Source organism: Capra hircus, chromosome 23 (assembly GCF_001704415.2).
Source record: "Capra hircus breed San Clemente chromosome 23, ASM170441v1, whole genome shotgun sequence".
Lineage (NCBI taxonomy): Eukaryota > Metazoa > Chordata > Mammalia > Artiodactyla > Bovidae > Capra > Capra hircus.
Window position 1 is genome coordinate 4,894,384 of NC_030830.1, and position 24,217 is coordinate 4,918,600.

Consider the following 24,217-nt stretch of genomic DNA (forward strand, 5'->3'; position numbering starts at 1 on the left):
CTTGCCAGCTCTCCACCACGCTCGTGCTCCTTCCCAGGTGTGTCTCTTGAGGTTCCCTCCCTCCCACATTATAGAGGCCAGCATCCTTGCGTCCCTGCACAAGTCTTTCCGCAAGTATATTCATGTCTTTACCTTAATTGGCCCATGTTTTCCCCAAAGGACAGCTCATTGCCACCTGCCTGCATAACCTGCCCTCCTAGTGGGGAGAGGAAAATGAAAAGGAGGGTATTTTGCACTTTGCTCTCCTGGGTCTTCCTTAGAAAATGGACCATCTCCATCAGTGAGGGTCCCAGTATTGGGCATAGGCTGTCTTCTCCACATCCTTCTATAACCCCTATCACCTGGCCTCTAGGGCCACTGCGGTCATCCTCTGATCCGCTTCTCCTCCTCTTCTCTGGCTGTAACACTTGAGGATGTCAACATCTACAGCATGGACCCATGTGATGGGATTACTTTGCAGCCCAAGCCCTCCCTCCCCGCTCCCTACAGAAGTCCGTGTCCATTGTGTATCAGCCACGTATACTCCCTGCCCAAGTAGAGACTTACCTTCAGTCTCCTTGACATCACCTGCATCCAGGACTTGCCTCAGTAGAAAAGGTATAGACTAGTCAGATTTGCCTTTTTGTAAGGACTTTTAGGCTTCCCAGGTTGCTCAGTGATAAACAATCTTCCTGCCAATGCTGGAGACGTGAGTTCCATCCTGGGTCAGGAAGATCTCTTGGAGAAGGAAATGGCAAACCCGCTCCAGTATTTCTGCCTGGGAAATCCCACGGACAGAGGAGGCTGGTGGGTTAGCAACTAAACCACAACAGCAAAGGACTTTTACTGATTACATGACAGGTGGGGCCATGAACGTAGCCTCTAGCCAGGAACTACATAGAGTTCAAAGTTTGGATAGCCCAGTCTGCCCCCTTCAAACAAATGTCTCATTTTTTTCTTGTCTTAACACCTGTTATGCCATTTGAAAGCCTTAAACTGTTAGCATTAAAAATATTTGTCCCCAAACCACTATACGGGGATAAGAAAAAGGCACAGTCTGGACAGAGGAGGTAGAACTTTATATCAATCCACCAAGTCAGTAATACCATCTGGATCTTGTCCCCTTGGCTGTGTTTGTTCCAAACCTGTGAGTGTAGCCACTTTCCAAGCCTTGTTAGCATTTAGAATCACAGAGTACCATTCTAGACCTGTGGTCTTGAACTTCAGCTCCCATCTCTGATTCCAATCTCTTCGTCTTCCTTCACCAGCTTATATACTATATATTTTACTGTCTTTCTTCCCCAGAACAGCATAGAAGGCCCAGCAATGCTGGGGGTTTTGGCCAGTTTGTTCATTGCCATAGCCCCACATCTAAAATGAGATGTTGCCATGTTAGATGTGTTTGCTTTTTTGAAGTTGGGACTTCCAGAGATTGAACTTCCCTGGCTCCCTCCTCCTACGGGTTCTTTATGAGGACCCCTTGTCTGGCCTCTGTACTGTGCCAGCTTTTCATGCTGTTCTCTCAAACATTTTAGATTCCCTGGGCATTTGATCCTAGGAGGCTGATTCCTACGCGGAATCATTACTGTCGTCTGCTTTTTGTCATTTGTGGTTCCCTTGGCAGAACACTGGTGAAGAATGCTCCCAAACTGTCCTAAACTCACCCACCACCTCCCTTCAGCTGGCCCTTCTGGCTGCCCACTTGTTCTTTTATTTACGTCATTACTGGCCTGGTACTCTTCATGGTGTACCCATTTTCAGCTTTTTGGCTCACCTTTAAACTCCTAATCTTGTGCTGAAACAGCCCCTCTACTCTCCAAAGGTGATCTTTTCAACTTTAGGAAGAACTTTGAAGACATTTCATTAAAATCACCTTATCAATTCCTTTATCAAGTCATCCCTTTCCTCCATCTTAGAGCATTTTGGTTTTTCGGGGGTGGGGCGGCTGCATTGTGTCTTAATTGCAGAATCTTTGTTGTCGGGATCTGGTATGTGGGATCTTAGTTCCCTGACCAGGGACCGAACTCACACCCCCTGCATTGGGAGGTGGATTCTTAACCACTGGACCACCAGGGAAGTCCCCATAGGGCATTTTGGACCCTTTCTCCCATTGTTGCTTTCTGTTTCAAGAAGAAAAGTGACCCATCCTCCCAACCAAGGTCCCCATCTGGCCTCAGTCATGTGCGGGTCCACTTCAGTTATCCCGTTGCTCTCTTGCATTGTGAGTGACTGTCTCTGCTGGTTCTTTTCCTTCTCTCTGCCAAGATGTATTTCTGCCTATGTCCTCAAGACCAAGCTGTCTAGGCTCTCTCTTCATGATCCAGCCCCAAATCTTCTCTCCTGTTCACTTTCTTAAGCATGGGTGTGCTGTTGTGTACCAAGTTGTTCTCACCTACCACTGGGTTATTCTTGAACATCCCCCGAACTCTGGCTTCTTTCTCCACTGATTTTCACTGTCTCCTGTCTGTCTTCCCAGCCACATTGAGTTAATTATCAGGTCCCATCGGTCCTTCTGTGCTCTGTCTCTAATAGCTTTCCTTTCCCACTCATGGCAACCATTAACTTCAAACAAACCCTCTGGTTTACACGATTACTACAGTCTCTTGATTGGTTCCTAATGTACCTTGCAAAGCTCTGGGAAATTAATCTTGCTGAAATCTATTTCATCATTTGATTCTTCTATTAAATTTCTCGAACCCTTTCAAAAAAAGGGGGTAAAAATGGCCCAAACCTTTCATCTATTTTAAGACAGTCAACCATAGTAGCTCTACTATATGCCAAATTCTGAAAAGAGTGCAAACTTCTCACAGCTTCCTTGTTTTGAAACTGTTCCCCAGCAAACTCTGTTTTGTAGCAGCAAATTCCCCTCTGCATTTTTCCACCTGATGCTTTCCCATCCATCTTGAGATGCTTCCCAATTCTACCCACCTGTGAACTCTCCACTCATCCTTCTCTACACGTTTCATTCAATAACTATTAATTTAACATCTGATATTTATCAGGCACTGTTCCAAATGTGGCTTCCCCAATGGCTTGGCAGTAAAGAATCCACCTACAACTCAGGAGACATGGATTTGATCCCTGGGTTGGGAAGATCCCATGGAAAAGCAAATGGCAATCCATTCCAGTATTCTTGCCTGGAAAATCCCATGGACATGGGGATGACCCAGAGAGATGTTATGGGGAGGGAGGTGGGAGGGGGGTTCATGTTTGGGAACGCATGTAAGAATTAAAGATTTTAAAATTTAAAAAATAAAAATAAAAATAAAAAATAAAAAAAAGAAAGAAAGAAAATCCCATGGACAGAGGAGCCTGGCGGGCTACAGTCCATGAGGTCGCAAAAAGTCGGATTCGACTGAGCACACACACTTGTTGTAGATGTAGGAGACTTAGAAGTAAACACAATGGTCTCAAATTTCAACTCTTGAGCTTATATTCTAGTCTGGGGAGAAAGACAACAAAGAAACATGTATGTTGGTGATGAGTACCAAAAGGAAAATGAATCGGGGAAGCAGGAAAGGAGGTCAGAAATGGCCTCACTGAGAGGATGGCCTTGAAGTATAGCAATGAGTGGTGCCAGAGGGAGCCCTGAGGATGTCTGGAAGAAGGGCGTGGTCCGGGGGAGGAAGGGCGTGGTCCGGGGGAGGAAGGACAAACAGGGATGCTTGGTTTGCTCAGGTCGCTGCAGTCCGTGGGGTCGCTAAGAGCCAGACACGACTGAGCGACTTCACTTTCACTTTTCACTTTCATGCACTGGAGAAGGAAATGGTAACCCACTCCAGTGTTCTTGCCTGGAGAATCCCAGGGTCGGGGGAGCCTGGTGGGCTGCTGTCTATGGTGTCGCACAGAGTCGGACACGACTAAAGTGACTTAGCAGCAGCAGCAGCAGTTTTCAGGATACGGAGAAGGCAATGGCACCCAACTCCAGTACTCTTGCCTGGAAAATCCCATGGATGGAGGAGCCTGGTAGGCTGCAGTCCATGGGGTCGCTAAGAGTCAGACACGACTGAGCAACTTCACTTTCACTTTTCACTTTCATGCACTGGAGAAGGAAATGGCAACCCACTCCAGTGTTCTTGCCTGGAGAATCCCAGGGACGGCGGAGCTTGGTGGGCTGCCGTCTATGGGATCGCACAGAGTCGGACACGACTGAAGCGACTTAGCAGCAGCAGCAGCAAGGGGGCTGGTGTGACTGATGTGAAGGTTATTAAGGGTTATAACTGAATGGGTAAATGGTGAGAGGTGAGTCTGGGTGACGAGGGCCAGACTCTGAGGAGTCTTGAATGCTATTGCTAGGATTTTGGCTTTTTCTCCAAATGAGACAAGAAGCCATCAGAAGGTTTTGAGCAACAGACACATCTTCTGCTTACGTTTAAAACAGCTGCTCTAGCTGCTGTGCTGAGAATATGCTAACAGGCAAAAACAGAATTGAGGAGCCTAGCTGCAGGGAAGGAATGGAGACTCAGAGAGACTGGACTTGTGGACACTGGAGGGGAAGGAGGGAATGGGACGAACGGAGAACGTAGCTGGCTCTGTGATGACCTGGCGAGGTGGGGCTGGGGCGGGCTCAAGAGGCGGGTGACACATGAACAGTTATGGCTGATTTGCCTTGTCCTGTGGCAGAAACCAACACAACATTGTAAAGCAGTTTTCCCCCAATTAAAAGTAAACTTTTTTTTTTAATGGAGGCACTGGGAACCAGTCAGACAGGAAGATGGGGCAGCTTGACTAGGATGGAGGTATCAGAGGGGGTGAAATGTGGTCAAATTGCATTAATATTTTGAAGGTTGAGCTGACAAGGTTGCCGCCAGATTGGGCGTGGGGTGTGGAGGGAAGGGGGAGAAGGGCCGAGTGTACTGAAGAGTAGGCTTGCCCTGGATTAAGATAGAGAAGACGTGGAGAGGATTAAGGAGTTCGTAGGTGACACACGGGTGAGGTTTATTCCGCATCTAAGAGGAGAGATAGGGCCTTCCCTGGTGGGCCAGTGGTTAGGACGCCACGCTTCCAATGCAGGGGACAAAAGTTCGATCCCTGCTTGGGGAACTGAGATCCTGCGTGCTCTGCAGCAAGGCCAAATGTTAATTTTAAAAAACACAAGAAACCTCATACATAATAGAGGAGAGATAAAGTAGGCGCTTGGATAGCCCAGGGAAGAGACCCGACCAACTCAGTCCACAAAGACCCCTCCCATCTGTCTACATCTAGGACGTCTCATCCTTGAAACCCAGAGTTCATAATGCGTGAATTGCCTTGCGATGCCTATTGTGTTATTCCTTTGGACCACTTAACGCTCATTTTCTGTAAGTGCATATTTGTATCTTTGTCTCGTCATAGAAAGTTTAACTTCCCTGTGGGCTGGGCTGACGCAGTCCTCCTTCATCGGAATCCCCTGGTGCTTGGCACAGGCCTAGCCCTGTAGCAGTCAGTTGGACACCCTCCTGTTCTGCAAGCTCACCCCCATTGACATGAAAACAAGCCTGTTTTGACTGTTTCTTGTTCTCTCCAATTACAGGCCACTATGTCCATGATATTTGTATCTATGGCAACGGAGACTTAAAGTGGTTGATTAATTCGTCAAGCCTCTTTGCAAACAAGTTTGAGCTCACTGCGTACCCCCTCACTGTGGAATGCCTGGAACTGAGGCTTCGAGAAAGGACCCTGAATCAGAGTGAAATTGCAATACAGCCCAGCTGGTATTTCTGATCTACTGCCACTCAACGTCTAAAGGGAAATCACCCCTGGGAAGGAGAGCCTTTTTTGGGGAGAAAAACTTTGCCTGGGTTATGTGAACAGTCTCAGGGCCAAGGTTATAGCTTCAGGACCTGACTACATAGTTACATGTCCAAATGTCTGCCAGACACTGTGAAATGTGCTGTCAGGATGCTTGCACGGTGATACTGGTTCTTAGGCCACCCTGGACGTTTCTTGAGGTTCAGCGCTCTTTGTCCCATCTGTGATAAACTGAACTGTTTTCAGATCTTTGCATCAGATCCTCATCATATATAAATGTTCTCATGAAAAGGAGAATGGTAGGTAATACTATTTAGGGAAATAAGAATCAAGTTTCTTTGAAGAAGGAATCTTTTTTTATCACAGATCTGTAGCCTCACATGAATGGACTCCCCCTGCTCTTTGCTCAGCTGCATGTCGGCATAGAAACTGCTTTTCAGGTAACTCTCCAGTCTCCTTTAGAACTTGAGCTGCTAGAACTGAGAACTTGGTCCTATTCCTGAGTTTCAACAGTAGCATTTTCAAGTTTCCTGTGCCTACAGTTTTTTTGTTTTTTTTTTTTTTACATTCTTTACATTCTGTGTAGAATGTAAAGTTATTCACAGGAGACCAATTTAAGACAGCTGTCACTGCCTGCTACTTCAGTAAAAGATCCTCAGGTAGTTCGCTTCTTGAATATTTGTCAGAGTGTCCTCTGACCCCTCTCCATCATTTTCCATTGAGAACATGGAAAAGTTCTTGAAGAATGAAGATATTTCAAGAGTGGAAGTGCTATTGCATGGGTGTAGCCCTAAGCCTTGACTATTTCAGGTGAATCACTTCCCTTTTTTTGCCTTCACCCCCACCAAAGTGGGGCTTCCCCAGTGGCTCAGTAGTAAAGAATCTCCCTGTGATGCAGGAGACACAGGAGATCCGGATTCAATAACTGGGTCAGGAAGATCCCGTGGAGAAGGAAATGGCTACCCATTTCAGTATTCTTGCCTGGGAAATCCCATAGACAGAGAAGCCTGGTGGGCTACCGTCCAGGGGGTCACAGAGTCGGGCATGAGTGAAGCGACTAAGCATGCACACACCACCGAAGTGATCTTACCTGCAAAATGGAGACCAAATGCTATCCCATGAGCCTTTAAGGAGTCCACAGTGTTCTCTGGGTAACTTTGCAGTGCCTGTGGGGGTCGTAGGAGTGCTTGGATTTTTAAAAGCTTTCAATTGTGGAAGAGCCTCTTTGTTACTTATCCTTTATCCCATTCATCCATCCAATCCATCAGTAAGTATTTCTTGGGTGTCTACTATACACCAGACACGTGCAGAGACAAGAAGTGAGAAGCTTTTTCACTCTGAAAATCTTGGCAATAATGCCAGCACGGGAAAGAGAATCTCTAGAACTCCAGAGAATCTCACAGAGTATATTATTCCCCCTGGCTCCTGCCACCTCATGAAGCATGTGGAACTCCCCTGACTGGGGATCAAACCCACGGCCTCTGCAGTGGAAGTGCAGATTCCTAACCACTAGACCACCAGGGAGTGGCTGTAGTGGTGGGTTTATGGGTTGTCATATCAGGCCCCAGATATCACCAATTTCAAAGTGAGGTCTAAATCAGAATATTCTGAAGAGAGAAGGGAGGGAGGAGACAGAGGCCACAGCTGATTGTTTTCTAGGCATCCTGCTTTCTCTTTTACCTCTCAGGGCATTCGGATCTCACAGTGCTCTTGCAAACTCACAATTATCCCCATCTTGCAGATGAAGTGACTGAGGCTTAGAGAGGTTGTTAGTAAGCATGAGGAAACAAGTTCTCAGAATCAGGCTTCTCTTACTGGTCTCTTTAGTTCATTTCCTAAGGTGGAGCATCTCGAGAAGGTGAAGTGAAGCCATATCTAGCATCCCACAATGGTTTCAGTGTTCACACTGAGAAAACGTCCTGTCACGTCAGAGAAATGTGAAGTCTCCTTTTGTACTCCATCCAGTTCCTTGATATTTATTTATTCTAATGAAAAACAGCAACTACAACTAAGGATACATTTAATCCACGCCATGTTACTTTTTCTGCAATTGTGCCTGTTGAATGTTAATCATATTTAACTTAAGGAAGCCCTTAATCATATTTAATGACTTTTAATGATCTTGAAGGAAAATCTGTCTTTTTTCCTGTTGCCGAGAGAGATGGAAGTGCACTGGGTGATGAAAAGTCAAGGGGTAGGGAGCACGCCCGGAGCTAAAGGCAGAATTTCAAATCACCTTTTTTTTTTTTTTTCAAACTTATATCACACCACTTGAGAAGAGGAGCGCTTTACACTGGATCTTCTCTTGCAGAAGAAGAAATCTCTTGGAATAGAAGGTGTTTACATGTCTGTTGTTGGTCATTTCTTCTGTGTCTCAAATATTTTAATGTTGGGAGGGTTTACTGTTTGAACTAGTGGGTTTCTGCGGGCCCGTGGTGAAGCCCTGAAAATTTTGTTTTCAATGATGTTCCATGTTGTTTTCTTGGAAATAAATTAATATATTGTTTTCCACACTGGGGACTGTTGTATGGCTTTATTTGATCGGTATTTAACAAGCCCATCCTCCCAGCATTGTCTTTCTTAGAAAGTTTTATTTGGCTGCGTCGGGTCTTAGTTGCAGCAGGTGGGATCTTTTGTTGTGGCTCCTGGGCTCAGTAGCTGTGGCGCATGGGCTCAGCCACACCAGGGCACCTGGGATCTTAGTTCTTCAGCCAGGGATCGAACCCGCACTGCAAGGCGGGTTCCTGAGCACTGAACCACCAGGGATGTCCCCCTCCTAGCATTTTCTAAAAATACACAAATAAATACATTCATGCAAACATATACCCATCTAAAAATGCCCATCCCACTGGAAAATAATGAAGCTTTCCCTGTGTGGAGTATTGGAGAGGATAACTGGGAATGATAGAGACAATGGAAGGTCAGTTTCATTTCAGTCGGGATTTAAAATTCAAAATCTGAGGCAGGAAGAAGCTATCTCCTATATGCGCCTCCTTTATTTTTTAAAAATCAAGGTACAATTTAGGAAAAAGACCTGTTGATATTATCATAATTACTCAACTGTCAAATGCCAGAGTTTTTGAGCAGTCTTTCGGTGCTAAGTTTGGGTAAATGAATATTTCCTCTACTAGACACATGGAAAATGATAGAAGTACTAACGAAAATAACTCGTCTAAACAATATCCAATGCACCATTTTTTAATGCATAATATTTTAAAACTAAAGTGAAAAATATTTCAAACTACAAAAACAAAAATACGTGCTGTGTATATATAAATATATAAATCAACTATAAAAATAAATAAAATATATAAAGATATTTTCTAAATAAATATTTCCTAAATATAGAAAATACGTAAACCCCAAAATAAATAACAATATTTTCTAAAAATAGAAAAAAATCAACTCCCAATACTTTGGCCACCTGATGTGAAGAGCCAACTCATTGGAAAAGACCCTAATGCTGGGAAAGACTGAGGGCAGGAGGAGAAGGGGCAAAGGGGGATGAGATTGTTGGATGGCATCAGCGACAATGGACATGAGTTTGAGCAAACTCTGGGAGATGGTGAAGGACAGGGAGGCCTGGCGTGCTGCAGTCCATGGAGTCCAAGGAGTCGGACACGAACGAGCGACTGAACAACAACAAATCAACTATACTTCAATAAAAAATTTTAAACATGATTTAAATCAAGTTAATGAGTAAAAAAAGAATACAGAAGGATATAGGAGAAAAAGTGAACTCCTTTCTCCAGAAGTGATCACTGTTTGGTGTCAGTGTCCTCTCAGATATCCTGGGGCAGTGCTGTCCAAAAGGATTTCTGCCATGATGGGAACGTTCTATATCTTCACTGTCCAAGATACTAACACTCGTACTAGCTATTGGGCACTGGGAATGTGGCCAGTTTGACTGAGGAAATGTTACTTATTTTATGTGACTGTTGTACTGCACAATTCTATAGCTAACAGTTCTATACAACCATTATGTACCTGTGCTTATTATAGAGTGGAAATACAAAGACACACAGACTGGCTTTTTTTTTTTTAAGTGTTGCTTATATAGCTACATAATAGAATTACAGCTTTTTGTAACTTGCTTTTTTGAGCTCTTCAAAAATAAACTTTATTTTTAGAATTGTCCTGTTTTTTTTTTACTTTCTGGTTACACCATGCAGCTTAGATCCTTGATGAGGGATCAAATCCACCCCCACTATAGTGGAAGTGTGGCATCTTAACCGCTGGACCGCCAAGGAAGTCCCACATGGTGAGACTTTAGGATAGCAGTCTATGCCAAGTGGGAAATGGGAGCCGAGATCCTAGTGAACAGACGAAGAATAACTGGAGTTTGGGAGGACTCCAGCCTTGCAGTTCAGTAATGCCAGAACTACACATGTTCTGTTGTGACTACTCCCTCTTCTGGTCAGGATGGCTGAGGGATTAAAAGGTCAAGCCAATGGGAAAGGCACTGGAGGTCACACTCCCAAGGCCAAGTTGTGACTTTAGCAAGAGGTCTGCCAGTGATGGCTCTGGGAAGAAAAAGGTAAAGAGATGAAGCTGACTGTGTTCACTTTTCAATACCTACAAGGTTTGAACGTGGTGGGCTTCCATGGTGGCTGTCGGGAAGATTAACTGGGGTGAGTCCTGCTGGGAGCCCAGGAAGTCTGACCTACATCTTGGGAAGGATCCTGGGGGCTATAGTAGACAGGGTGGCTGAATGGTCTAAAAGGGGCTTCCCAGGGGGCGCTAGTGGTAAAGAATCCGCTTGCCAATGCAGGAGATGCCAGAGACACAGGCTCGATCTCTGGATTGGAAAGAGCCCCTGGAGACGGAAATAACAGCCCACTCCAGTATTCTTGCCTGGAGAATCCCAGGGACAGGAGCCTGGTGGGCTGCGGTTCATGGGGTCACAGAGAGTTGGACACAATTTAAAGTGCACACACAGACATAGACACACACCAGGTTCTTCCAAAAAGAACCAAAATTCAGAAACCAACAGCCAGCATCGGGTCAGACCATGAAAGTGAGTCTCAAGCATGTGATTAGGAGTTGAGGCTATTAGGTGAATCGCTGAAAAAGGGAGTCAAAGTGAAAGTGAATTATTAATGAGTTTCAGGCTATTTATTTCCATTAAAGTGAATTATCAGTGAACTTCAAGGCATCAACTGTATTGAAGGCAAAATGGAAGGTTTCTGATGACTTTCCAAAATGTTTTATTTTAAAAAACTTTATAGACTTCAAAGAAAATTTGCCAAAATGGTATGGAGAATTCATGTCCTTTCACTCAACATCTAACGTCTTACAAAATCAAAGTTCAGTGATCAAAACCAGCTTTGTTTTTTAATTTGGTTTTTAATTCTGTGCTGGCTGTGTGTTGAGAGTTGGGGCCACGTGACTTTTGTACCGGACAGACCAGATGGGTAAGGCGAGTCCCAGTAACATGGAGTGCCTTCACGTTAAACCAAATGATGGAAACGGACTGGACTGGTCTCAAGTACCATTTCCTGATGAAGACTGTACTGTGGAAAGGAAACATCTGGACTTCCCTGGTAGTCCAGGGGTTAAGAATCCACCTGCCCGTGCAGGGGACACGGCTCCGATCCCTGGCCCAGGAAGACCCCACATGCTGAAGGGCGCCTACTGAAGCCCTTGTGCCTGGAGTCTGTGCTCTGCAACGAGAGTAGCCCCACTGGCCATCACTAAGAAAGCCCCAGTGCAACGAAGACCCAGCGCAGCCGTAAGTAATGTTTTAATTTAACAAGAAAAGCAAAGGACAAGTCTGTATATCCTTTATCTAGAGTATGGGAGTGGGATAAAAGAAAAGGATGGGGAACAGAGCAAATCCACAGCCAGAGCACCAAGAAACCAGTGGGGAAAGCAGCAGGGTAGAAGAGTAAACCGTGTCCTGTACATCACAGATGGCTGGCTGGGAAACTCTAGATTCATTTCCTTAAGCTCTGACTAAATAGGTGTAATGGGTCGTGAAGAGCGAGGAGGGAAAGCAATGATGACTGCCAGGTTGAAACTCTGGTTCTTGACGCATTATCTCTGAGCAGGTGAGGCATGATAACCCCACGATTAGCACTCCACAGAGGCTTTCACAAAGGACCCAGCAGGAGGTGTCTGAATTCGGCTTTCCATCTGCATGGCTGGCTGTGTATCAGATGACCCGGTGGAAGAATGATGGTTTAAAAAGTAAAAGCAGTCGGTAACAGATTCTTTGGGGATAATGGCTACAAAAGGCAACACAGTGACTTAAAATACAGGACAGGCTGGTAGGGAAATAATTTGAATGCCTAGGAAACTTACTGATGCTGTAGTCATTACCACATATGCAAATTTTCCTATCTGGGTATGGAATCAAGAAATTTTTCCAAGGGGTGGGGGTCATCTAGGCAAATGCCATTTGAAAAGCTTCCACCAATATAACATGGGGGTAAAGAATTATTGCTGTGTTTATGCAGGATCTTTTTGAGCTGGAAGCTTCCACTCATTCCTTCATATATATAATATGTATATTTAATTTTATTTTTTTTTGACTGTGCTGGGTCTCCCTTGCCGCATGCGCTTTTCTCTAGTTTTGGGGAGTGAGTGGCTTCTCACTGCGGTGGCCTCTCTTGTTATGGAACACAGGCTTCAGTAGTTGCGGCTCCCAGGCTCTAGAGTGTAAGCTCAATAGTCGGGGCACACAGGCTTAGCTGGTCTGCAGTATAGGGGATCTTCCCGGACCAGGGATTGAACCCATGTCTCTGCATTGGCAGGCAGGTTCTTTACCACTGAGCTACCAAGGAAGCCCCTGGACTTTTTTTTTAATTTTTTTTTTTTTTTTTTTTTTATGGCTGCACCACGAGGCTTGTAGGATTTAGTTCCCCAACCAGGGACTGAACCCAGGCCCTAGCAGTGAAAGCATGGAGTCCTAACTACTGGACTGTCCGGGAATTCCCTAGACACCTTTTTAAAATCACATTTTCCTTTTATTTATATGTAAGATGGAGAAGGAAATGGCAACCCACTCCAGTATTCTTGCCTGGAGAATCCCAGGGACAGAGGAGCCTGGTGGGCTGCCATCTATGGGGTCACACAGTTGGACACAACTGAGGTGACTTAGCAGCAGCAGCAGCAAGATGGATGTAAGTGAAACAAACTGGCTATTTCTTGACAATAAATATGCAAAAAAACATGGATTTGTGGTCACTTTTCTGACAACAAATATTTACTCTTGAAATTCAATTTTTTTTTGCCATGCTGATTTGTGTTTGTGTCTTTTTCACTCCATTGTCAAATCATAGTGTTATCTTTCTGTGCACTTAGTCATATTCGACTCTTTGTGACCCCATGGACTGTAGCCCACCAGGCTCCTATGTGCGTGGGCTTCTCCTGGCTGGCGTGTAAAACAGGATCAACTCTAGGGGCTGGGCTCCCCTGCTGGTCTCTCCTGGGATCAATCCGGGGTTACATTCAGCGGACAGTCCAAGATGTCAGGTGAGTGAGGCTGTGGGTTGGCTGTTTACTGGGGCACCTCAGTTCCCCTCCACACGACCTCTAATCTTTAGGTTTGAGTGGGTTTCTTGGCATGATGGTGGAAGTGTTTTGCAAGAGTAAACCCCCAGAGTGAAAGCGCTTATCAACCCATGCATTGAAGTTGCACAGTGGTGTCACTGGGGGCCCACGTGCTCTGTCTCAGAAGGCTGACAGGCTGTTTTGATGAAGCACACTTCTTCCATGTTGAGGACTCAATTGTGGCAAGTGCCTCCACTGTCTTCTATCACCTAGTGCTCTCGTAAGAGAGCCTGAGGGTCTGGCGATGGAGATCAAACTTCTGGTTCTAATCTACCTTTTTCTACACCAGATGCAGGCAAGAAGGCTTGCACTGTTTGTGAACAGAAGAAAGCAGCAAATCACTCAATATATCAGAGTAGCTAATGCCACCGTCAGTTTAGGTCAGGCGCATGTCATATTAAATCTATTACCTTCTTTTTTTTCATATAGTTTTATATAGTTGATTTACAATGTTGTTTTAGGACACATATTTTCAAGTGTCTTACAGTGCAGCCTGGTCTAACTTGATAGTTTTGTGGCCTCTCTTCTTTGTTGTTAGTTTAGTTGCTAACTCTTGTCCAACACTTTTGTGACCCCCATGGACTATAGCCTGCCAGGCTGCTCTGTCCACGGGATTCTCCAGCCAAGAATCCTGGAGTGGGTTGCCATTTCCTTCTCCAGGGGAGCTTCCCGACCCAGGGATGGAACTTGAGTCTCCTGCACTGGGAGGTGGATTCTTTCCCAGAGTCACCAAAGAAGCTGGATGTGACCTCCGCTGGCACCCACATAATACAACACACTTCCAGAAATGAACGTGCTGCTCAAGTTTATTTACCTTACAGTCTCTCAAGAATCTGTATGTATATACACAATCCAGTGCCATCCTGCGAGAACTTTTTTTTAAACAAAAACAAAACAAGACACAATGAATATGATAGTTGGGGAGCTTAATGAGCATCTTGCTCTTGGGGGTTCTTGTCTGGGATTTCTGAGTGCACAGTATCAAGAGGCTGCCAGTGGCAATTCATGAGAGACTGGTAGAGCTCTTCACTTTTCACCATAAACTCTTTGTTGAGTTCCTCAATATTCAAGTGGAGATTTGGATCTGCAGAAGCCAATAATACATACAGGAGAAAAATAGAGTTTCACAGGACACATTAGAAATGGCTTAAAACTAGAGCTTTTAAAAAACATCAGCAGGAAATAGTGCAGATATTTAGTGTTAGTTTTTTAAATTTCGATAAGACTTTAAAAATAGAAACTGAAGCTACAAGAGCAGTGCTACTGGATTCAATAAGTAGATGGTGGGAGAAATGGAGAAAAAGGGCAGAATTAAGAGATAATTTGGAGACAAAGGGACAGTACTCGGAAACGCATTCAACTTGGAGCAGAAGAGAGAGGAAGGGTGGGAGGCGAGTCCAGAGTTTCTAGCTTGAAGACCTGGGTGAATGTGACCCCAAGGACAAGCCAGGACCAGATCCTTAAGACAGGGCTCTGACAAATCAACATGCTGCTTTATCTGTTCAGTTAGCAGACTGATAGAAATGAAGAAATGGTTTATAATAATTAATTCAGAAACCAAGGGAGGGAGACCTACATTGGAACTTTCTGGTAGGATCTCTTCGTTTACAGCCAGCTCAGTGAATGAGGGACCAGGAAAAAGGGTTAGTTTTGTTTTCAACTAAACATAAGGCTTCTGTTACCTTCTAGTGAATCTTCATCTTGGTTTTCAGCTAGAGATGTGGCTTCCTACAATGAAAATCAGTATGTTTAAAAATTTTTTTTTTACTTAAAGGGTTGCTATTGACACTTTCCTGGAAGAATTTAGCTCTCAAAAACAATATCTACAACACTAAAATCCCTTTTGATCAAATTTTATTTTCAATTTTGATTAAAAGAGCCTTTAAATGACAAAATACTACAATTATGCAACAGGTGAGCTGAGCCCATAGAAGAAAACTCACACGGGAGGAGCACTGGTCAAAGGCGCCTGCCTTCTCTGAAGTTTCAGGGATCTAAGTGGCCCCCTGGGGTCTAGGGAGAAGGAACCAGACCGCAGGGACCCTGACATCAGACTCCACAATCCCTGCACCCAAACCTGCACCTGGAGCTCTGCCCTTCTTTCCAGGTGACAATCTGCAGTCTCCATGGGCACATAGCCCTCGTGGCCTTCCAATCCCATCCCAACCCCGCGGCTCAGCTAAGGACCAGACGGCACCTGCTGAGGAAACGCAGAGGCTACAGAAAAGCAAACCAATCCATCATCTTCTCAGGTAAGGAAAGACGTAAATTCCAGAAGCAGCCCCCAAACAGATCTTGGCTAGTTACTCCAGACTCCGTGGGCTCTCCAGGGGCAGCGCAGGTCATTACCATTCCTCTCTACAGGCACCGGTGGCTCAGCAGTGCAGCATCTGCTCACTATGCAGGACACCTGGGTTCGATCCCTGGGGCGGGAAGATCCCTGGAGACAGGAATGACATCCCACTCCAGTGTTCTCGCCCGGAGAATCCCACGGACAGAGGAGCCTGGCGGGCTACAGTCCATGGGGTCCAGAAAGAGTCGGACACGACTAAGCACAGCACACACACATATTAGGGTGCAGAGTCCAAGGCTGAGGGAAATTCGAGGGGATTTCTCGAGGGCATGGAGAGAGGAAAGAGACGTCCCCATACCGGACACGCGCCCAACACAGTATCTATGCCAGGGAGAGATACCTTGGGCAGAAGCGAAGTCTCAGCGGGGTGTCCAGAGGTCTCATATGCAGAATAAAGGTTGGGTCCATTTCCACCTGCCCCGCGGCCAGAGCTGTAGCCAGGAGGGTAACCACCCTGCTGTTGCTCGTACTGGCTGCCGTACCGGATGCCGAAGGGGTGAGGCTGGCAGGACGGGAAGTCTGGCTTCACTCTAAGAGCAGCAGGGAGAAGGGTAGGACATCAACAGCCAAGGCAGAATCGCTCAAAGCCCCGGGACTCAATCCTTCTTTCTCTAAGTGAGGAGGGTGTCCGCTTTCACTAAGAACACCTATCTTCAAAGGAGTAGTTTGTCAATTGCCAAACTGTGTTACAAAACAGAACACTATCAGCCTTTTCATTCGGAACAGGAAAAATCGGCGCACCTTTGCCAATACCAGTAATAAGTATCCTGTTGAGTTGAGCCCAAACCTGCAAAACTCTCCTGTCCAGCCATTTATCCAGACCCTTGATAAAATGACTGGGAATCCACAGTTTTAACCCCCGCATCAAAAATCCCAGCCCTTGGTCTAAACCCTCTCAAGCCCACAAACAGCACTTCCAGCTGCCTCAGAAATACCTGCAGTGATCATTCCTGCCAGGTAATTAATTCTTTAACTTTCAGGTGGGTTAAGGAGTGGGTGCAGACGGGCAGGAGTGTATTGGAGTCACCTGGAGGAGCCCCTGCAAACTGTGGGGTGGGCTTTGAGCTGCCCGCCTCCTCCCCCAACTGTCACACCCCGGGAAGCCGTCGGAAAGGGGAGGTTGGGAGGGTGGGGCAGTAAGGGAGTGTGTGGTGGGCAACTGCGAAGCACACAGAAGTCTCCAGCCGCCACCCCCCCCCCCCACAATAGTGTGTAAGGGAGCCACTTTTAATCATTAAAAGCTTAAGACAGACAAAGAAAGACTTAAGAAAAAGACAAAGACAAAGAAAAGCTGCATTGGCAGGTGGGTCCTTTACCACTAGGGCCACCTGGGAAGCCCCATTCAAATGTTTACTGTAGTTTCTATTTACCTGTAATGTGAAAAATAATCATCATGATGAATTCAACCATCCACCCATCATTTACTGAGCCCCTCCTACACACAACGCAGGTGCCTGGCATCGGTGCCACAGTGGAACTTATACTCCAGTAATTTAATTTCCCTGTGTGTTCAAGGGAGATGTTATTGATTAGCAGCTGTGCACACACAGTTAGGGGCCACCCAATATCCAGTTTCCTTTTCTTCCTTAATAACAGAACCTAGATTTTATTTGAAAGTAGCAATGTGCCTTGTGGCCAGGTGGCCAAAGTCAAGCTGCTGCTGCTGCTAAGGTTGCTTCAGTCGTGTCTGACTCTGTGCGACTCCATAGACGGCAGCCCACCAGGCTCCCCCATCCCTGGGATTCTCCAGGCAAGAACACTGGAGTGGGTTGCCATTTCTTTCTTTCACGTGAAAGTGAAAAGTGAAAGTGAAGTCACTCAGTTGTGTCCGACTCTAGCGGCCCCATGGACTGCAGTCTACCAGGCTCCTCCATCCATGGGATTTTCCAGGCAACAGTACTGGAGTGGGGTGCCAATAAGATGTAAATAGTGACTTAGCAGCAGCAGCACTATCACAAGGGGGTTGAGGAAAGCTTTGTGGGCAGAGGGAGTCTGCTTAGCTGGAAGGTGTTTTTGCTGTCGTTTTCTGCCCTTCTCACAGGATCTTAAAGAGCAAACAGGTCAGGGTTCCTGATGACTGGAGACTCCCTGTACCAGCACTGGACCAGCCTGCCTCCAAAAGCCTTTGTCTTAAGGAAATCTCTTGTTTAAGCCACTGCTGTAAATTACATGAAATTAAAAATAATTCTTGGGGCTTCCATGATGGCTCAGGGCTAAAGAATCTGCCTGTAATGCCCAAGATATGGGTTCAGTCCCTGGGTTGGGAAGATCCCCTGGAGAAGGAAATGATTACCTGTTGAGGTCCTTTAATGGACCAGAACCTGGTGGTCTGGAGTCGAGCGATAAGAAAGTAAAGGAGAGAGAAAGAGGTTTACGCAGAAAGCCAATAGTCCCCGACACAGGGCTTGCTCTGTTCGTGGAGGCCTCAGGCGCCCTACCTTTTTGTTGACAAATTCGGTTCACCTTAAACCTAGGCATAATAAAAGTATTATATAATGTTGATGACTTAAGACATGTTTTAATTAGATTAGCAATTATATTTAAATTATATTTATATTTAAATAAACATATTAAATATGTTTCAGTTCACATGAATTTTAATTTAAATACAGCTCATTAACTTCATATTATCTAAAAACAAAGCTGGTATATTGATGGCAGCACTGCCAGATGTTGAGGGTTTGAGGGAAAAGCTGGAATTTGCCCCAGGTTTTTGTTGAAGGGGACCTGGAGGGGTCCCCTGTTTGGAGTTTCTCGGAATAGGTTTCCCTTTAATATCAAATTTAGATTTACAATCTTTAGCCCAATGTATTTCTCTATGGCATCGAGGACAGATTTTTGGAGGTTTTTTATTTTTATATATATATTTTTTTCTGCTTTCTTAGGGCAGTCCCTTTTTAAAGGGTTATTTCCGGATGTAAAGCATCCTTCATTTCCCTTTCTTAAGGCAGCAACCATTGTTTCAGCTAGCATTTGCATCTTTTCAGTTTCTAATCTTATATTTCGACAAGCCTTCAAATAATCAGTAATAGTTCGTCTCACGAATTGGAGCTATAGCTTTTTGACATTCCTGATTTGCATTTTCATAAGCAAGTAATTTCTCTAGTTGCCTTTTGGCTTCTTCTCCAATTACAGTATGGGAAATTGCAGTTTGTAATCTAGCTAAAAAATCAGCATACGTTACATTAAGTCCCTGAACTTTAAGTAAGTGATGAAGTAAAGTAGAAAAGTAATGGGGCTTTCCAGCTGCTTTACCCGTCTTAGTACTTACCGGCCTCAATAGGCCCTGGGGTCACTCTTGTCCGAATCTGCATACGTGTACCAAGCTCCTGTTCTGGGCGCCTCTTGTTGAGGTCCTTTAATGGACCGGAACCTGGTGGCCTGGAGTCGACCGATAAGAAAGAGAAAGAGGCTGATATTCCTCGGTTTACGCAGAAAGCCAATAAAGTCCCTGGCATGGGGCTTGCTCTGTTCACGGAGGCCTCAGGCACCCTCTCGATGGGGTGAAGGCACAGAGCGCCTTCTCGAGGGGGTCTTAGAAGTCCAGGCAGGAAAGTGAACTCAGAGAGCCTCTGCGCTCCAAAGAAATAGCCTGAGAGAGAGAGAGAGACAGAGAGAGAGAGACACGGAGGGAGAGAGAGAGAGGGAGAGAAAGCAAGACACAGGGACCAAAGCTCTGATGGAGCAAAGGTGTTTTAATCAACATGGTGTGGGCATATATACTGTAGTTATTCTCAGCAAAGATAAAGATTAAAATTCCAGACTTACAAAACACAGACAATCCATATTAAAGAGAGAGAGAGAGAGTTGTAAATAATCACTTTAAGAAAGAGGGCACTTATCACCGAATAGAAAAACTAACAAAGGAAATGCCTGGATTCCTCAGCCCCAGGAGAGGCTTGCCTCTCAATTCCTGAATACTCAGGAATTAATAAGGAACAGAGAATTCCTGACAGATCCGAAACAGCACACAGGAAGCCTCCTGTTAAATGCTTCCTGACAGCTCCCCACTCCAGTATTCTTGCCTGGAGAATCCCATGGATGGAGGAGCCTGGGGGACTACAGTCCACGGGGCTGCAAAGATTCAGATACAGCTGGGCAGAGCAGAGGAGCAGCAATGGGCATAGTTAACTACAATTGGCAGCACGGAGTGGAAAATTGAAAAACATTAAAAAATAATAATTCCCTAAAATTTTTTATACCATTTTGAAGGTTATTTTCCATTAACAGCTATTACAGCTATATTCCATGTTGTACAATACATCCTTGAGCCAGTCTTATACCCAACAGTTTGTACCTCCCCTGCCCCCAGACCCCACCCAACACACACTGGTAGCACTGGTTTGTTCTGTTATCTGTGAGCCTGCTTCTTCTTTTTTTTTTTTTTTTTTTTTTTGCTGTATTCAGTTTATTGTCTTTTTTAGAAAAAAAAATTCTTAAATATTGTAGCAGCTTAGAAGTAAAATTTCATGTTATCAGTTAAGATTCTTTCAGAAAAGCATGATCTTTTTTCCTTATTTTGGACTTTTTAAAAAAGACAATGAGAATTTTGGCTATGAGTGAGAGATGGAGCTGTAGTGGGAAAGGAATGAGGGAGCTGACCCTTCGTGATATGGTGGTAAGAAGGCTGGGATTTGCGAGGAAGTCTATAAGGCATGTTGCATCCACCCAGGAAGATGGCAGGGGCCAGATGCTATGAGCAAGACTCCAGAGATGAAGATGGACATTCAGGCAGAATTTTAGATGATGGTGACAAGGAAGAGTTCACAAATATTGCTTTGATCTCTAACAGTTTCAAATGCAAACCTCCCATAGTTCACCTGGATTATTCTCATGAAGCAGGTGAAACAAATTTCTTTCAGGTCTGGGTCTAGGGAAAGTAGCCCACTTTCTCTGTCTCCGAGCTCTACATGCAGAGATCAAAGTCCTCTGAGAATACAAGCACGCACAATCTCTGCAGTCCTCAAATTTAACAGACTTGCTACCTATGACACTGTGAAAGGAGGGTAACAGAGCAGCAACATTAGACACACATGAGATTTCTAACAAGGCCAATTTATCTCCACTGTATCCTGCTTTTAGCTCGGTATATTGACCTTCTAACCACCCTTACCCACCCTGCAAAACGAAGACTGGCTTTTTTTCTTTAGCAAACCAAACAAAGCCAAGTGCTTACTTAACACTGGTTAAATGAATGAATAAATCAATGCCTGGCTCAAGTGCAAAAAGCTTTTCTATCAAAAATATAAATGCAAAACTAGAAACCCGGTTGTACTTTAGAGTTAAGCCCTATTGTGGAAGGGTTGGTGGTTTCTTGGCAACTGCAGTTTTCTGAGAATGAGACTGAATGGCTTTTTCCACCCTCTGTTTGGAAAGAGAACAGGAGGCTTGGCAGGAAGTATGCTGTTTGAATCCATTTGAGCAGATGTATATTGCATTGTGTGTGTTTTTTTAGGCAGAGAAACACCACTTTTCTTCATTAAGAGACAACACTGGAGCCCAAGGAGAAGAGAAAAGCAGCAGCAACACCAGAGTCTACTGCTACCAAGCTGTGTGGTTTTGAGAGCGTTTTGGACCTACTTCTCCATTTATATCCTCAGACCAGCGTTAGAGGCATTAATCTTTTTGAAAATGTGATGAAATCCTATGAATGCTGTCTTCCATAAACGTACACATACAATTCTGTGTATAATTTCAGGGCACTGACAAGCCCCAAAACTTACCCATCAATTCTCCCACATTAGGAGCCCCAGGACCAGAAGCTTTATAGTCTTCTAAGCTCTATGCCTGGCTCCACTAACTTTTTACAATTAAAAAAATAAGAGGAGGAAAAACCATTTTATGCTTATGTCGCGTGCACTGCGGTTTTCACGCTATTCTAAACGTCTCCTGGTTGCAGCAAAAGACTCTTAAGCCACAAGGCTCTTCTCTAAAATGTGACTTTACTGTACTTCACTCCAATAAAACTTAATTAAAAATAAAATGTGACAGATACTTAAGCAGGTAAAGTGTGACAATTCATGTACCAGATTGTAATTGACAAGCACAGTAATAAATGCTGACTATAATTACCCTGTTATCATGATATGTTAAAAATTTCAAATGAATGCTAATTCTTTACAAACAGCATTTGAAATTTCACTGGGGTAATGAGGTGGGGCACCAGGGCGGGGGGTTTCTGAAGCAACAAAATACATATATGAGCACACGATTTTGAAACAATTTTATTCAGTGTTTCTTTTCTTTTTGCATGAGAGACTACCACTTCCCCCTAAATAAAGATAGGCAAAGAGTCATATACTTAAAAGGAAAATTAGACTTCAAGAAATGTCCTCCTTACTTCGTCCCATGCCCAGAGGACACCCCTACAGCAACTCACACTCCTCTGATTTAGTGGTTCTTTGATAGAAAAGCCACCAGAAGAACAAGCAAGATACAAGAAAAGAATTTAAAAAGTAAAACAACTTGTGACATAATAACATAACTAGCAAAGTGAAGGAATTACAGCTGTATCTCCTTTTTTTTGTACTTCAATTTATTGTCCTTTATAGATCCAGCCTTTTTTTAAAACACAAATCAAAGTTTATGGCAACCCTGCATGAAGCAAGTCTATCAGCACCATTTTCCCAACAGCACTGGATTCCTTTGCATCCCTCTGTCATATTTTGGTAATTCTTAGAATATTTCAAAGTTTATCATTATTAGTCTGTTTTGTATGGTGATCAGTGATCTCTGATGTTACTACTAAGAATTGCTGAAGCCTCAAATGATAGTTAGGACTTTTTAGCAATAAAGTATTTTTCAATTAAAGACTATGCCTTTCTTAGACATAATGGTGAAAGTAAAAGTGGCTCAGTCATGTCCAACTTTTTGAGACCCCATGGACTGTCCACGTAATTCTCCAGGTCAGAATACTGGAGTGGGTGGCCTTTCCCTTCTCTAGAGGATTTTCCCAACCCAGGTATCGAACCTGGTTCTCCCGCACTGCAGGTGGATTCTTTACCAACCGAGCTACCAGGGAAGCCCAAGACTTAATGGGATTGCACACTACAATAGAGTGCAGTCTAATATAAACCTAACACTGGGGAAGAAAAGATTGTGTGTGACACGTTATTTGGAGGGTCTGGAAATGAACCTGCAATCTTTCTCACCTGTGCCTGTACTGTCCAACAGTGAACACAGTTTTCAAGCGACTGAGAATGAGCTGGACTTCAGTATTTCAGCGCCTGAGGAGTCCCAACATGTACAGCCGCCAAAGCGTGAAGGCTTTCCTTGTGCTGAAATGACAACCAAAATGACCTCATTTGTACAAGACCCAAACCAGCATTGATTAAAACAAATCTGAGTTAAACACGTACTGACAATTCAGAACATCGGTGAACAAACGTCCTCAGAGACAAGCGCCTAAGCGCTATAGGCCTGTACTACAATCTAAAAGCGGGTGGGGTGAGAAGTCGACAGCGATGTATGTTTCAACCTCCCATAGTCATATTCACCGGTAGGGAGCTTAGGAGACTCATTTTACGCTCCGATATTTACTCTGTTGGAAGTCTGTAGGAAGCTGTCCTTTCTGACACATCTCTGAATCTTTGTATCTCACGAAAATCTCACATCTCAACCAGGACTATCTTTGCTTTCATTGCGGTTCAAGACAGTAAAGAATCTGCCTGCAAGGCGTGAGACCCGGGTTCGATCCCTGGGTCGGGAAGATCCACTGGAGTAGGGAAAGGCTACCCACTGCAGTATTCTGGGGCTTCCTTTGTGGCTCGGCTGGTAAAGAATCCGCCTGCATTGCGGGAGACCTGGGTTAGACCCCTGGGTCGGGAAGATTCCCTGGAGTAGGGAAAGGTTACCCACTGCAGTATTCTTGCCTGGAGAATCCCATGGACACAGGAGACGGGACAGAGTCGGACACGACTGAGAGACTCATACTGGCTTTTATTACTGTTTGACTTTGCGGCTAACTCGGGAAAGGTGGTGAAAACAAATTAAATGAGATTCCCTTCTGGAAACTCACCAAGGATGACTAGACCCGTCATCTTCCAAGTACTGTCTTTACTCCCCTAGAGTAAAGGGTCTTTGTCATTCTCCGGAATGTGCCATAACGTTGGCCGACGAGTCCTTAAGGGTTCGTCAAGCCATAACCAAGAAGGAAGGAAGGAAAGGTGCTGGGCGAGATTATGCGGCCCGGGCGAGAGCTCGAGAACCAGACCGCTCCGATCAAGGAGAACCCTAAAGGTCAACCCTCTTCGCCCGGTTACAGAGAATGAGCACGAGAAACGGCTTCCAGCACAACTAGGAGACGTACTCTCTACCCGTCATCACGGCCCGGGATCCACAGACACACACAGCGCAGCTGCGCCCTCCCCGCTCTCCGACTCCCGCCCTGACCGGAAGTGTCCGCCCCTTCCGTAGACGCCCCGGAAACGGGGGCCTCCGCAGAGGCTGTCCCGCCCACTCGCCTCAGAAGCGCCTAGCACAAGGCTCCCTGGAAAATGCTTGCTGGCCCCCAGGTTTTTTCCTCCTTGAAATGAGCAGCCTCTTCAAGGGGTGTCCTTCCTTATTCCCTCCTTGGAAATTCCGCCTGATAGTCTAGAAATT

General features: G+C 45.0%; 2 protein-coding genes across 3 annotated transcripts in view; one reads left to right on the top strand and one right to left on the bottom strand.

Moving 5' to 3' along the window:
* Positions 1–8,227, top strand: part of LOC100861326 (N-acetyllactosaminide beta-1,6-N-acetylglucosaminyl-transferase) — a 100,873-nt gene extending 92,646 nt beyond the window's left edge. For both annotated transcript variants that reach the window (XM_005696862.3, XM_005696863.3), the window contains exon 3: positions 5,492–8,227. In XM_005696862.3, the coding sequence (XP_005696919.2) occupies positions 5,492–5,682 (191 nt within the window). In that variant the 3' untranslated portion in view covers positions 5,683–8,227. The remainder of the gene's footprint in view (positions 1–5,491) is intronic.
* C23H6orf52 (chromosome 23 C6orf52 homolog) lies at positions 14,052–18,094 on the bottom strand. Its single transcript, XM_018038502.1, has 4 exons — positions 17,910–18,094; positions 15,957–16,146; positions 14,946–14,991; positions 14,052–14,347 (listed from the first exon to the last, which is right to left on the bottom strand). Exons 1-4 carry the CDS (start codon positions 18,092–18,094, stop codon positions 14,190–14,192), a joined length of 579 nt encoding a protein of 192 aa, XP_017893991.1. The 3' UTR covers positions 14,052–14,189.

Coding starts and splice junctions, on each gene's coding strand:
- C23H6orf52 (XM_018038502.1), bottom strand. CDS start 18,094: ATGCCTAGGTTTAAGGTGAACCGAATTTGTCAACAAAAAGGTAGGGCG. Junction 14,992..15,956: donor AGACTTCGCTTCTGCCCAAG/GTATCTCTCCCT, acceptor TTTTCATTGTAG/GAAGCCACATCTCTAGCTGA. Junction 14,348..14,945: donor AGATGAAGATTCACTAGAAG/GTAACAGAAGCC, acceptor TGGCTTCTGCAG/ATCCAAATCTCCACTTGAAT.